The sequence below is a fragment of the Puntigrus tetrazona genome, chromosome 10 (assembly GCF_018831695.1).
Source record: "Puntigrus tetrazona isolate hp1 chromosome 10, ASM1883169v1, whole genome shotgun sequence".
Taxonomy (NCBI): Eukaryota; Metazoa; Chordata; class Actinopteri; order Cypriniformes; family Cyprinidae; genus Puntigrus; species Puntigrus tetrazona.
In genome coordinates this window covers 1,061,853-1,075,846 of record NC_056708.1, presented here as the reverse complement: position 1 = coordinate 1,075,846, position 13,994 = coordinate 1,061,853, and the positions used below count along the sequence as shown (strand labels likewise).

The 13,994-nt window shown below is 36.2% G+C and overlaps 1 protein-coding gene across 5 annotated transcripts in view; it reads right to left on the bottom strand.

Annotated features, from left to right (window-relative positions):
• LOC122352732 (rab GTPase-activating protein 1) overlaps positions 1–13,994 on the bottom strand; it is a 70,136-nt gene that overhangs the window by 36,328 nt on the left and 19,814 nt on the right. For all 5 annotated transcript variants that reach the window (XM_043250303.1, XM_043250307.1, XM_043250305.1 and 2 more), the window contains 6 exons: positions 13,828–13,894; positions 12,496–12,598; positions 11,146–11,315; positions 10,871–11,039; positions 10,701–10,794; positions 6,485–6,635 (listed from right to left, as the gene is read on the bottom strand). In XM_043250303.1, the coding sequence (XP_043106238.1) occupies positions 6,485–6,635; positions 10,701–10,794; positions 10,871–11,039; positions 11,146–11,315; positions 12,496–12,598; positions 13,828–13,894 (754 nt within the window). The remainder of the gene's footprint in view (positions 1–6,484; positions 6,636–10,700; positions 10,795–10,870; positions 11,040–11,145; positions 11,316–12,495; positions 12,599–13,827; positions 13,895–13,994) is intronic.

The following is a 13,994-nucleotide window of genomic DNA, read 5'->3' as shown; positions in this document are numbered from 1 at the left end:
GCGGTGCATTGCTGAGTTAAAGGAACAGATCACATTAAATTAGGCCGTATTTAACTCATCCCCAAGCCATACTAGGTGTATATGAGTTTTTTTTTTTTAAATTTATCCTGGCTCTTTCAAGCTTGGTAATGTGGGTGGATAGCGGCCATTATTTTGAAGCTCCATAAATCGTACGTATATCAACAAGTACTGTGACGTAAAACTAATCTATACGCCTTCGGGGGGTTATCACATGACCTCTGAAGCAGATCCATGAGTTTTTGTAGTTTTAAAATTATAACATAAATAACTGACTAAACGATTGAGTTCTGGTTTCTTGGCTGACTTCTGACTCGACGTACGACATAAGAATCGAATCATAGGTCAGCCAAGAAGCCAGTTATTCACGTTATTATTTTAAAACTAGACATTTTTGTTACAAAAACGTGTTTTTGTCCGTACAATGAACACTAGTGGGGTCTAAATCAACACTGAGCCACAAAGGCTTTCAGTGTATGGACAAAAACAACACAGAGATTTCTCCAAAAATCACCTTTTGAGTAATTTCACACCCGACCATCTGTCATTTTTATAAACCTCCCATTTTAACAGCACTGGTACTGTACCTGTCACATCCATGGCAACAAGTGTAAATAAATGAAAAGTCACTGGGGTTTGAAAGAGTGGTAGTACTTGAGTAATACATGGAAAAGGTGAAGGCACTCAGTAAAACTAGTCATCACTCAAGTCCTGATGTTAAGACGTGTCCTGTATTTATGACCCAGCCCTGGTGAAAATCAGCACTTGTCTTAATCCAGCCGTTTGGCCCAGATATTTCAGAGGGAGGCCTGTCTCTCAAAACACTGGAAATTCTATATTTCTCACTAAAATGTTTATTGGAAGCGGAGACAGACGGTTTCATCAATGTCACTTTGTTGCTTAACTTGCCGTAAGCGTTGAACTATAGAGCAGCCTGCCAGTTCCGTGATAACAACTCAAAATAGAAATGCGGGGCCGTCAATGCCTCCATTGAATTAAACACAATGGCAAAACTCTGAGAGCATGGCTATTCTTTGTGCGACGCTTTTAAGAAATGAATCACCATGGTTCCCAGGCATCAACCACAAACACACACGTACAAAGCAAAGCATAAGGAAAATAGAGAGCATTTGTTGTGTTACTTTCCAGCTTTAGCATCTGTCATTACTGAAAAATATATACATTAGTGACAGGTGCACTGGCTTTAAGGTTAAGAAAACTAATGAATTACTAATTAGGCAATGTGAGAGGAACGTGCGGTTTGCGGCGTAGCTTTCACTCAAAGCCTATGAGCGATCATTTCAGCGCTCTTCGATCTGAGTTTAGAGCGTTAGGAGGGCAGAAAGTGAACGGGCAGGTCTGTGACAACCAGATGAGTAGAAACATGACTTTTCGTCAAGGCCTTGCTATAAAGGCTGTATGCGAGTCAGCTTGGTGAAGGCCGCCTGTATAATCTCCGCTCGTAATAGAGCATGTGTAAAGAAAAAGGAGCAAACGATACAATGCATGTAAAAAGAACATGTTTTTCATAAAAATACCAACACTATCTCACAACCAAAACATACGTATTTGTCTAGACGTCAGTGACGGGTAGGTTAAAGGGCGGGGTTAGCTGTAGGTCAACTGCACAACTTCATGTGAACCGTGTAACTGAGTTCACTAAGGTGACTAATTCGTACGACCTCATTCTTTTTTGCTAAATCATACGTATTTAATGAGTAAAATACTTGCATTTTAGGAAAAAACTCATTCATTTGTCTCATAAAATAAGTGCATTTAGCATTTAAAATATGTATTAAAAAAGTGAAATGGAATTGAAAAATATTAGTACGCAAAAAAAATACATTGCGCATGAACAGAGAAAAAAAATTATGGAAAAATTAAGTCAGTTTCAAAATTATTTTGTCACATTACAGTCAAAAGTTTTTACATAGGGAATTTTGTCATTCCATAATTCAGAAAATACTTGAAAAACAATGTATTTTCACTATTTGGGGGGGTGGTGTACATAATGAAGCAAATTATATTTTAACAACTCCATCCATAAAAGCCTTAAGGATATAGACAGGAATAAAAATGTACAGTTTAGTTTTTGCAAGTGCCACTGAAGTGGAGATTTATGTGTAGGAGAAAAAAAAAACTTCTGACAAAGCTGCCTTTTTGGTATTATAATTAAAATCTATTGACAAATTTAGCTGAAGTGCTAGTTAAAGAAACACTTAAAAGTTTATATGATGTTTTCTTTCCACTAGTCTGAAAAAAACAAAAACAAAATCCCCAAAAAAGCCCAAAATCTCAAAATTGACAGGAGCATGAAAACATTTTGCCTGCAGTGTCTGCTCATAAAAAGGCAAATTTTAAAAAGTGAAACAATATGAATGGCTAGAAAAAAGCTAATGTTTTTTTCTTGTTCTGTTGAAGCTAAGTTTAAGAGTTTTGCTTGATAAAGCACTCAGTTTTGAGCATTATGTGGTAGTCAACATTTGAAGCGGATTAAAAAAATCGTCTTAAAACAAGAACCCATTTTGTTTCATTTGTTTTAGGACAACAATGAAATGTTGACTAGAGTAAACATTATAACCAGTCCAAAGTTGCATGCTCTTCCATGCACATGGAGAAAGTTTTAGGATATGCTATACAATGACATAAAATATAACACAAAACCCAGATAATTTCTAGGAAGCTGGTGATGGTTTCCAAGTAAAGTACTCCTCACTTAATCGGTGCCACACTGTGGATTTGACCATCCAGAGAAAACTCCAGACCAATTCTATTTGATTTTTTTTAACCGTGCATTTTTTCCTAAATCCTGAACAAAGACATCTTTGAGTATTCACAGTATTCATTCAACTCCCTGTGTCGCAATAGCTGGCAAAACCTGCTCTTGTCATGAGCAATTCTTCTTAAACACAAACGATAACTCTGGATCACTACATAAACAGTTGCCAGTAGTGGATGAGGATATCTTCATGGACATTATTTACTGTTACACCATAACGTTCTGTTTTCATGTAATGTCGACATACAAAACCTTGACATAATAGCGACGAATGGCGGAAAAGGAGCATGTTTAAGTTTTGGCAGCATTGTCTAAAGAAAGACTTTGGCGATCCAAAAGTGGGTTTGTTTGGCTCGGTATGGGTTAAGTAACAAAGCTATACGTGCAGGAGCCGCTCAGCACGGCTGTCTCCAAACGATCTCACACACACTCAGTGTGTACGTCAAGTTTATTTGGACTTTGGGGTGGATGGGAGAGAGGAACATCTTGTAGCCACCTGGGACCTCAGCGCCGCGGGATGTTTTCTTTACATAATGACAGCTGACATGGCCGTGCCCAGTCAAATCACTGAGAACTGTAGCTTCACCAACAACAAAAAAAAAAAACAAGTCTTGGCCTCGACACGGCTACGGCTGTTCCATAGATGGTTCAGGAGCATTAACATGTTAGTGTTAAAAATGTCCCAAATTAAGTACAAGTTTATGTTTTCGCCAATCACCAGCATTGAATATATCCAAAACGTCATATTTACTTTTTTCTTTTCATTATTACATTTATTTTAAATACAGATGCACCACTATTGAAATTCTGGCACACACTGATAATTCTATATCCACTTTTAAATTACGTAACTATTTAAATTGTTTTAATTTAGTTACAAAAAAAAAAAAAAAAATTCACCTCATCATACGTAGTAAGCAATATTCTACCTATTTGTTGCAAAAAGGATTCCAGGGAAAGATCCAAAAAAAGATCACTGGTATTTTCTAGATAAACGTCTGATGGTAATTTTCCACATAAACCGTTTCCATCTCATGGTTTGTAACGCTTTGAATCACTTTGAATAGTTTCCCTCACTTATTCACCTCTCTCTCTAGAAACGAGTGAATTACGGTCTCTTCAGTCATTGCAAATCACTGCTGGTGTGAACATCCCTTGACTTAAGCCCGGGGGGTGAAGTTCAAGACTTTTCTAGTCACAAAGGATAAAGGAAGCCACAATAAAGTCTGAGAGCAAGTCCTTAACGAGGGACAACCTGCTTTCACATTAGAGGCAAATCACATTAAGGCCCAGACCACTCTCTGAGAATCTTGCTCTTGAATGTTGTTTGGGAAAAGGCAGAGACTTCAGCAGAGAAAATATCCCAACCACTGCGAGGAACCTTGGGGACATGGTGAAATGATTGACAGGATACAGTACATCGACATGCCTCCCTCGGGTTAAAACAAGGGGTCAAGTAGCACGACCGTACAGAGCTTGCATGCAGAATTCTTAAACGGGACGTTACAGCGAATATATGCTGCTGGTTTATTTACGTCCTCTAAAGTGAAGGTTGCACAGAACCAAAAGCACCAAGCCGCTAAACTGAAAGTTCACAAAACACCAAAGCACGCACGAAATCCTAATAAAAAAAAGGAAATCAATAAAAGCAAAAAAGTCACATTTGCATGTCCAGCCTCTGAACAGACAACGAGGTCTGAGAAAGAAAGCAACTCTTTGTACTCGAGGCCTGCCTTGTAATACACTTTACCAAGCCATTAGCAATCCAGCGCTACTGCTAATCATATAAAACGCTTCTGCCATTACTAGACTATCGAGCGGCTCTCAGGAACTCTGGGCCGTTTCTATCCAAACAGAGTAATGCAGTGTATCATGAGAGTCGTGTCTTGTACAGTGGAGACATAATTACAGCCTTTTCCAAGAAACTTTGTTTTGACGTCCAAACCAAATTCTTTCCAATCTTGAAAGATGGCCTTTCATATCTGAATTAACATTTGTTGGTCATATTAAGCAAAAATATGCACTAAATCTAAAATTGTTCTGTGGAAAAAAAAAAAAGTACTTGTTGGAGCTATGATGCATTGAGCATCAGGTTTGAGTTTGGCTTGCAACATGCACTAATCCTAGCCCTTTTCCTGTGCCCTGATATGACACTAAGAAAGTGGCTCCTAAAAAGTCAATAGTCTGTTTTTAGCCTTTATCCTTAAAAAAGACATTGAGACTGGAACATTTCTGTAAGTGATCAGATCAAATACACAAATGTCCTTCTCCTGCCATATTACAACATACTTTATGATAGGAATATAATCACCACACTTGCTCTTAATCAAACGTTGGTTTTTGGGTATCATTTATATCTAAAGCACAAATAGTGTGTACTGTGAATTTTGGATGTGATTAATCCCGATGAATTGTTGTCCAGTACTAATATAATGTGAATTGTGTTTACATTTTTACATAATCATAAAAACCTTTTAGGAACTGTTGGAGGAAGTGGAGCGCTGAATGAGTCTGCAAAAAACAGCACTACTCGAACATATAAGCCGATATTTTGGCTTATATGAAGTCTGAGTAACTCTTGGACATTTAAATAATTTGTAGATCTGTGCTGGTTTGAACTGTTTGCCTGAAGCTCAGTTTCTTGCACAGACTGACTGTTTCGCTTCGTAACACCTCAATATTTCATCATTCATTTTGTGTTGCCTGGTATGTTCTTTTTGACTCTCAATTGACCTGCATTTTATGAATTTTACTGAAAAGTCATCTATATGAGCAGAGTAAAATTAAAACAAATTAACATTTTTGTGTAAGCCGTCTCTTTACTTGGCTTGGTGCACTTGAGAGCGCTTCAGAGGCAAAAAGCTTCGAGTTGAAACGCTTTGTTTGCTATCACACGGAGCATCTGTTGAAGAAGCGTTGCAGATGCATCACAAATGAAATGCTTTTTTAAGCATTAATTCTCATATCGTTTTTGTGTTAGTCTGTGGGTGCCATCTGGTACAGACATTAATACTACATGAGACAAGCAATATTAACTTCTCTACGTTTGTCCTGCCCCTTCTTCACTGTGACTGGGTGGAGGATGTGACAAGTGCTGCTTTTTACTTAGATTTTAGCATTTTTCGAGGAAAAGTTGATGCACGTGTGTTTTTACATACGCAGCACTCCCAACTGAAAAAACACACCAATCAAAATTGTGTCATTAATCAATTACCCCAGTATCGTTCCAAACTCGTTAAAGCTTCGTTCATCTTTTGAACACAATTCATGATATTTTTGATTTTGTCCCATTGACTGCCAAACACTTACGACCATCAAGCTGCAGAAAAGTATGAAAGACATCATTTGAGTACTCCCAACTTCTTTCTGTACAAAAAGTATTCTCGTAGCTTCCTAATACTACATTTGAACCACTGACGGAAGATGGAGTATTAGATAATGTCTTCCATACTTTTCCACACCTTGACAGTAGCAATTGTTTGGCACTTTGTGAATAATGACAAAATCTTCTGGTTGGGGTGAAGTAGCCTTTTAAGGTTAGAAAAAAACAATGAATAATTAATTGAGATATATGATCAAAACGTTTGATCCACTGATAATGGAGAAGATGCATTGGAGTCAGTCCTTTGCTTTGCCTCACGTGATCCGACGTGCCTCTGAAGTGGAGGATAGGAACTGTACGCCTACCTTAGTGATGAGTGTACGGTATTCCTCCACCAGATGGTCATTGTTATGACATCCGGCCAGAAGCTGCCACACCTCTCCTCTCAAGGCCTCTGGGACACCGCTGCGGACCAGCGCCGGGAGCTGTTTGGGTCGCACGGCCAGGTTCAGGTGCCTGATCAAACATCACGGTTAGGAATTAATTACAGCACTACCAGCGAGACGGTCCACGAAAGTAGTGACATCAACCGTAATTCTACGAAGCTACGAGATACTTTTTGTATGCAAAAATTGGAATTGGCTTTCGTTCGCTAGTGGATCTGGCTCGCTCAGTTGGGGAAACTTAATTTCCAGCAATTATCATCGGTTTGCTTACACAGATAATACTTGAACTCAGCTGGACAATAAAGTCTCTTAATTCAATAAATGTCTTTAACTGAAAACTGAGTGTTTTATCTGGTCATTATACAATACTGATAACTCTGTTCTGCAATTTAACACACACATATATATACATACATACATATATATATATATATATATATATATATATATATATATATATATATATATATATATATATACACACACATTTATATAAGTTATATATATATATATATATATATATATATATATGTATAATATATATATATTATATATATATATAATTTGTAAGTATATTTGTACAATATATTTTTTGTACAATATATATATATATATTATTTATTTTTATTTTATTGTATCCAGTTCTATTTATTTATTTATTGTTTTTTATTTATTGTGTATTAGCATATACTTTCAGTTTTGGTTTCCTATAATAATCCTGCTGCCAGCGCGGAGGTCTTCCCCAGGACTTCCTGGAGATAAATGCTGTATGGCATTAGTGATACTCGGCCTGCCACACAGACAAAAGTGACCTTCTGGTGTGTAATTTATTCCATAGGACCTTTTACAAAAGGAGAGGCTTACATAAGACCTGCTTAACCTGCTAGAGGCGTAATCTCTGGCTGCGGCCGGCACGTTAACCAGCATTTATTTGTATTTGTTTACACGATGTCTTAAATGTCACTGGTGCCCATTTTCCTTCCTGATTAAAAGGAAAGTGCATAATTCCACCGTGTTGTAATACGCACAAACCGTTCCCTCTGGGATTTTTACCACTGATATTATCCTGCCAATCACTCAAAACTGACAAACACAATCGGGATTATTACTGCAAACCGTTTCCTCCAATAAGAAGAACTTTGTTCGGTGCAACACGTTGCTTTTTACGACATTATACTGTCATAAGCGTGAGACATGTGTTTTGCGAATACAAAGTCTGTGGAGACAAATGATGTTTATTAAAGCAAACGGCAGCGGCCCTTGAAGCAGGAAGCGCTAACATCAAACAACGAGGGCTCCAGCCGGGGGACCTATTCACCAAATAACACTCATTTTGTTTGCAAATATCACGTGCGTGAATCGATTCATATGAATTTTACTATTAAAAGATACTCAAAATTTGATGATCCTCTTGTGAGGGACCCGCTCCAAAAAAAAAAAAAAAAAAACCAAAGCAAAAAATAAATGAGTAAATAAATAAAGCCATCTGTAGATGTTCATGCACAGGGTAAGTCATGCAACGTTCAACAAAAGCACAGTAAAAATTGTGCATTTTCTGTATGCTCTCTTTTTCTGTATTAGTACACCCCTGAAGAAAAAAAAAGTTTTTAATTGATAAATAAATAATATATATTATTATATCTCATATTATTACATTTATAAAAACTAAATGATTCAAATATTTTTAGAAATACTGTTTCAAAGCAGCATATATATATATATATATATATATATATATATATATATATATATATATATATATATATATATATATATATATATATATATATATATATATATATATATATATATAAATATATTATATATATATATATATATATATATATATATATATATATATATATATATATATATATATATATATATATAATAAATATATATATATATATATATATAAATATTTTATTATATATATATAAAAAGCATGTTACCTTTGAGGGGTCAAAAATTCACTGTAAAATCTTATCCTCTTCTCAAGTGTCTCAAGCGCTTCATTTTCATAGAACAACATGCAACCACCCAGAACGTATAAAAACAACAGTTTTCATAATTATCGTCCAAAGAAAAGAAGGAATCGCAGTGAAGATGTTGAAATGTGTCAATTAGCAACTCAACATAAACTCAATTACGCAGGACTCGTACAGAGCCAACAGCACAAACCTCCAAAACATATCTGGTCTTTAAATCAAAGGTCTCTTCGTTTAACAGACCAAGTGTAGATCTCAGCTACCCAACAAGAAAAGCCAAGGGTTTAAAGCTAGGGCCTGGATGCAGAAGAGAGCACAACTTACACACAAAGACACAGCTGTGTTCTTCAGGGTGCAGAGACAGTCGCGAGCCTGTAATTAAATTCCTGGGATTTTTAATTGAATTCATCTCGAGGTTTTGATTAACAACAATAAGAGTAATAGGAGCGGGAAATAATCTTAATAAGACCCTTATCTGAATTTGACCGTTTCCCCATCCCCCGGCCTCTCCAGCCCTCTCTTCCAGCGCTCCACATTAAAATATCTCTCTCATTTCCCTCCCATGAATGAGTTCTTAAATTAGAAATGGTGTGTGTGTGTGTGTGTGTGTGTGATATGTGTGTGTGTGGGAGATCGAAGATCGAAAAAGAAGAGCGCGTGGGACGGGAACCTCTTGATTGTCGGCATGTTTTTAGCTCTTCCCTGCATAGAAAGCCATAGAGCAGCAGTTCAACGGTGTCAGGAAGAAAGAGGCGGACAAGACAACCTCTAATCTAAACGTGCGTATGCTAATGTGAAACGATTCATCTCTACGGGAATCTGCACAAGATTTGCATCCAACCCACGGCTTGTTAACAACACAATTGCGACTCAAAGTCTCATTTTTCTTGCAAAAAAGCTGGATAAGTTTACACCTGCCGCTCGCCAGGGTCTAAAGTGAACACTCTATAAATGAGAGCAAGGATGCTTTAAACTCTTCAAAAGTGACACATTTGTAATGTTATAAAAGGTTTGCATTTCAAATAAATGCGGTTCGAACTACAAACACATTGTGTCGCTTTCGCAATCGATTCGATTCTTTGGAAATGCGTGCTCACTTTTTCCTACACTTGCAGCCTGATTTTATATTCGGCATATTATTTCACGTACAGAAAGCATGCATATCATATAATAGAATTAATATTAAGTGCATATGCAATATTGTAATTTGTATTTTATTTTTAAAAAAATCTAAAATAAAAACGTAAAAATGTCCAGCCAAATTGAATGTATTTAAAGAAAAATTAAATATATCTAAATTAATTTGTGACCCAATTTTGGCAATTGAGAAAGCTGGATAAATAAGCTTTCCGTTGATGTGTGGTATGTAAGGATCAGATAATATTTGGCCGAGATGCAAAAATATGCTCGGTATGTAAAAAAAAAAAAACTCTTTTAAAGTCTAAAAGTAAATCCAAATGAAGTCCTTCACAATGCATATTATTATGCATATCTTTACTTAAAGGAACAGGTTACCCAAAAATGAAAAATTCTGTCATCATTTACTCTCCTTCGAGTATTTCCAAACTTTACCACCGATTACCATAGTATTTTTTTATTTTTTTGTTACTATGGAAGTCAACAGCGACTTAAAACAGCCTGGTTCCCAACATCCTTCATTTCTTTGTGTTCGGCCGAACAAAGAAACTCATACAGGTTTGGGAATCCTCGAGGGCGAGAAAACTTTTCGTTTTTGGCTGAACTACTCCTTTAATGCCATAATTATTTTGGGCAATTTTGGCTACTCATGGTTTTTGTGGTCCAAAGTCACATTTTTGGTCATAAGACAGTATTAAACTATAAAGGACTCACTTTTATGTGCTCTCGGCCTCCTCGGTTTCCTTCAACTTGTGAAGCGTTCGCAAAAAAATGAAACCGAACTGCAGTGTTGAGCAGTTCGTGATTCGTTTGAATTAATTTAAGTCAAATAAGGACTATTTATTTAGTTGTGTTCAGCGCCTCAGGTGTGTGAATCCTTACGGCTCGGTTTGAACACGCACTTCTGATTGAATTGAAACCTAACGTTGTCAGTTAGCGGTTAATTATCGAGTGAAGATCTCAGCATTTTCCCCCGAGCCTTCATTTCCACTTGTTTTTACCGCACTCACCACTTAGACAGCAAGTCTCCCCAAGTTTCCAGGATTTTTTCACCACATTCCTTAGACACGTCTCCAGATCCACTCAGTAACGGCTCGTCATTATCTGGGAGGACAGCGAGAGAGAACGAATGAGAGAGATGCTAGCGGCTCGACGACACGAATGAGAGCTCTCCTCCTACCTTCCTCCTCATCGTCCTCCGGAGGCGAGGGCACCGTAGAGCCGTGAGAGCCGGACGACAGGACGCCAGGGCTCGCCGTGGTCTTCCTCCTCTCTCTCTCGGTCTCGCTCTCTAAATTCACCACTTCGTAAAGCGTGTCCGAGTTGCTCTTCCTCTCCTTGTTCTCCATCTGAGAGCAGAGCGAAGGTACCGTGAGACACCAGCTTCGAACGGGAACGCTGTCTCGTGGGAAGGAAGTCACACTTTCTAGCAAACCAGCTCGAGCGCGCCCTCACCGGCCTGAGCTTGAGATAGAAGGTCTCGGTGTAACTGCGTTTGCTGAAGGGCCAGAAGAGCCTGTCGTTGGGTGAGCACACTCGAACCCGCGTCTCCAGCAGGAACCGCACGGGCTCTTCCACCTCCGTGATCACCAGGTCCACCGCCGTCGTCATGTACATGAACTTATCTACGCGGCACACAAGCAAAAGAACAGCAGCCGTTCAAAACCTTCTCGTATTAGCTGACGTCGTCCACAATCAAAACTTTGTCTAGAATTCTAAGAAGAATTATTATTAGATAAATATTACAATTACCTAATTATTAAATATCTATTTTATGCATGTTCCACCTTTAATGCTTTGAATTAAGATCAAAGTACTTAAAAGATATTAGGAAACTTAAAAAAATATATATAATTAATATTATTAAATAAATAAAAATGCATGTTTTTGTACCTTTTATACATACAACTTTAAATAGTTTGTACAATTGTTTAAATCTAAATATTATTAAGAATTGTTCTTTTATTATTAATATTATTATTATTATTAAAACTTTGTTAATAATAATAATACTAAATTATACAATTATTATTATAATCAAAGGAATAGTTCACACAAAAATAAAAATTCTGTCATTATTTATTCCCCTCAACTCTACTTTATGAAATTCTTTGTTCCGCTGAACAGACACACAAAAATAAATTAATTAAATATTAAAAAAATTCGAACATGTTCAATGCACAGAATCCAAATCAATATAATTTTAAAAAGCAGGAAACTTTAAACAAATGCACATTATTACTGTTATTATTCTTATTCTTATTATTCTTAAGATAATTAATAATTTAGAATGCAGCATAAATTATTTTTAAATGTTTGTCTTATATTATTATTATTATTATTATTATTATTATTATTAATAATAATAATAATAACAAAAAACAATAAGTAACAATCATTATGATTTAATCAGTTTATAAAAACTGTATTTGTGTCGCACCTTTAATACAGAATCCATTTGATCTGTGAAGCCCCTTTCACACACAGCTCTTGTATTCAAGTATTGCATCATTGTTATAATTCTTATGATTATGATGAACAATACTGTTGTTGTTGTTGTTGTTGTTGTTAGTAACTAGTTAGTTACTATTATTGTTGCTTGTATTATTATTATCATTAATAAATGAAAAATAATTGTTTTTTTTTTTTAAATGTTTTGTTTGGAAAATCAGAATATTTGAAGCCTGTATGAATTCAGATGTTAATGTTTCAGATTTTGAAGCACAACAGAAAAACGGAACATCTTCCAGTGGCTCACGGTTTAAATCGTATCGCGAGAAACAAAGCTGGCGTATGAATCCGTACCTTTGGGCGTCTCCTCGTTCACGGCCTGAAACTGAGGAGTGTTGGGATTCCAGCTCCCAGTGATGATGTAAGACTTCCCATCAGAGCTCTTGCCCATTGATTCCTAACGGAGAGCCAAGAGAAAGAGTGCACAACACAAAAATAAATTCAAACATGATCATGACTTGCGAATGGGATTCAGTCAGGCTGAATTAACCAGCGGGGGACAGTCTCGGCCAAAATCCTGACTGCTGATCGTTGGCTTTGTCTACAGAACGAACTGCATGAAGCGCAACGCTTCCAGACCCATGACAGCATCACATGGGCCGAGCAAGAGCCCTTTCACAACTCTGTGGTAATACAGATTAGCTCTGGAGCTACGGGCGCTTCTTAACGTTTAAAAAAGCATTTTGTTTTCTGCTTGTCCCTGTGCATCCTTGCGTGACCCTAAAGCCAGATTCCCCAGTCACTGGCCGAGAGAGAGAGACGGGATCGGATCGCCCGTCATTGATAAAACTCCACAAAATAACCAGTGAAGGATATGCAGGGAAAAGTGCAGAAAAATTGATAGTAAATCAAGTTTAAAGATCATTTTTAACAACTATTTTTTACATGTAACATTAGACATCATTGCATATATTACTGTGAAAACTTTAATTCACTAACTGATATTTATGTGTAGAGTTTTGCTGCAAAATATTGTTTATTATTTTTTGTTTATATATTTTTGTAAAATCTTATATATATATATATATATATATATATATATATATATATATATATATATATATATATATAAAAATACAGATTTTTAAATGCTACATTTTCATTAAAATAACGTAAATGTTGAACGTAAAAGAAGTTTGTTTGAAGCATATCGGGTCTTTACAGTGAATCTCTGGCAACCATATCTACTGTATTGTACTGAGATCATTATATGCGGTCTTAAAAACAAAAAAAAAAAAATTTAAAGAAGACCTGCTATGAGGAATAAACCAGAATTGAATGTATATAGCGATTTCAATAAGAACTTTACTTATTGAGTAACTAGATCTCTTTTAGATGGAGTAATTAGTCAAGTAATTGATATATATATATATATATATATATATATATATATATATATATTTTTTTTATATATATATATTTTTTTTTTTTTTTTTTTTTCCTGCAGAAATGGGCTTTTAAAAAGTTTTCAAACAGCTTTTCTATATTATTTTATATATTCTATATATTCAGAACATTACTTTTATAAGGTTGTTTGTTTCTTAAAGTGATTGGTTTATCAGGTGAAGGTAAGACTAGGGAGGGACAGGTGAATGGAGTTAACTAGAGACGTTTACGGCCACCTACCAGGTCAAGCAGATGCATGTCACTGTTCTTCACGTTCTTCCCTGGACTCAAGAGCAGCCCGAAACACCTGAAACACAAACATGTTGCTCACAGGAACTACACACACGATCTATAACCCTGCACATCCACACCCTTCAGAGCGAGCAGAGCCTGAGAAAACATACAGA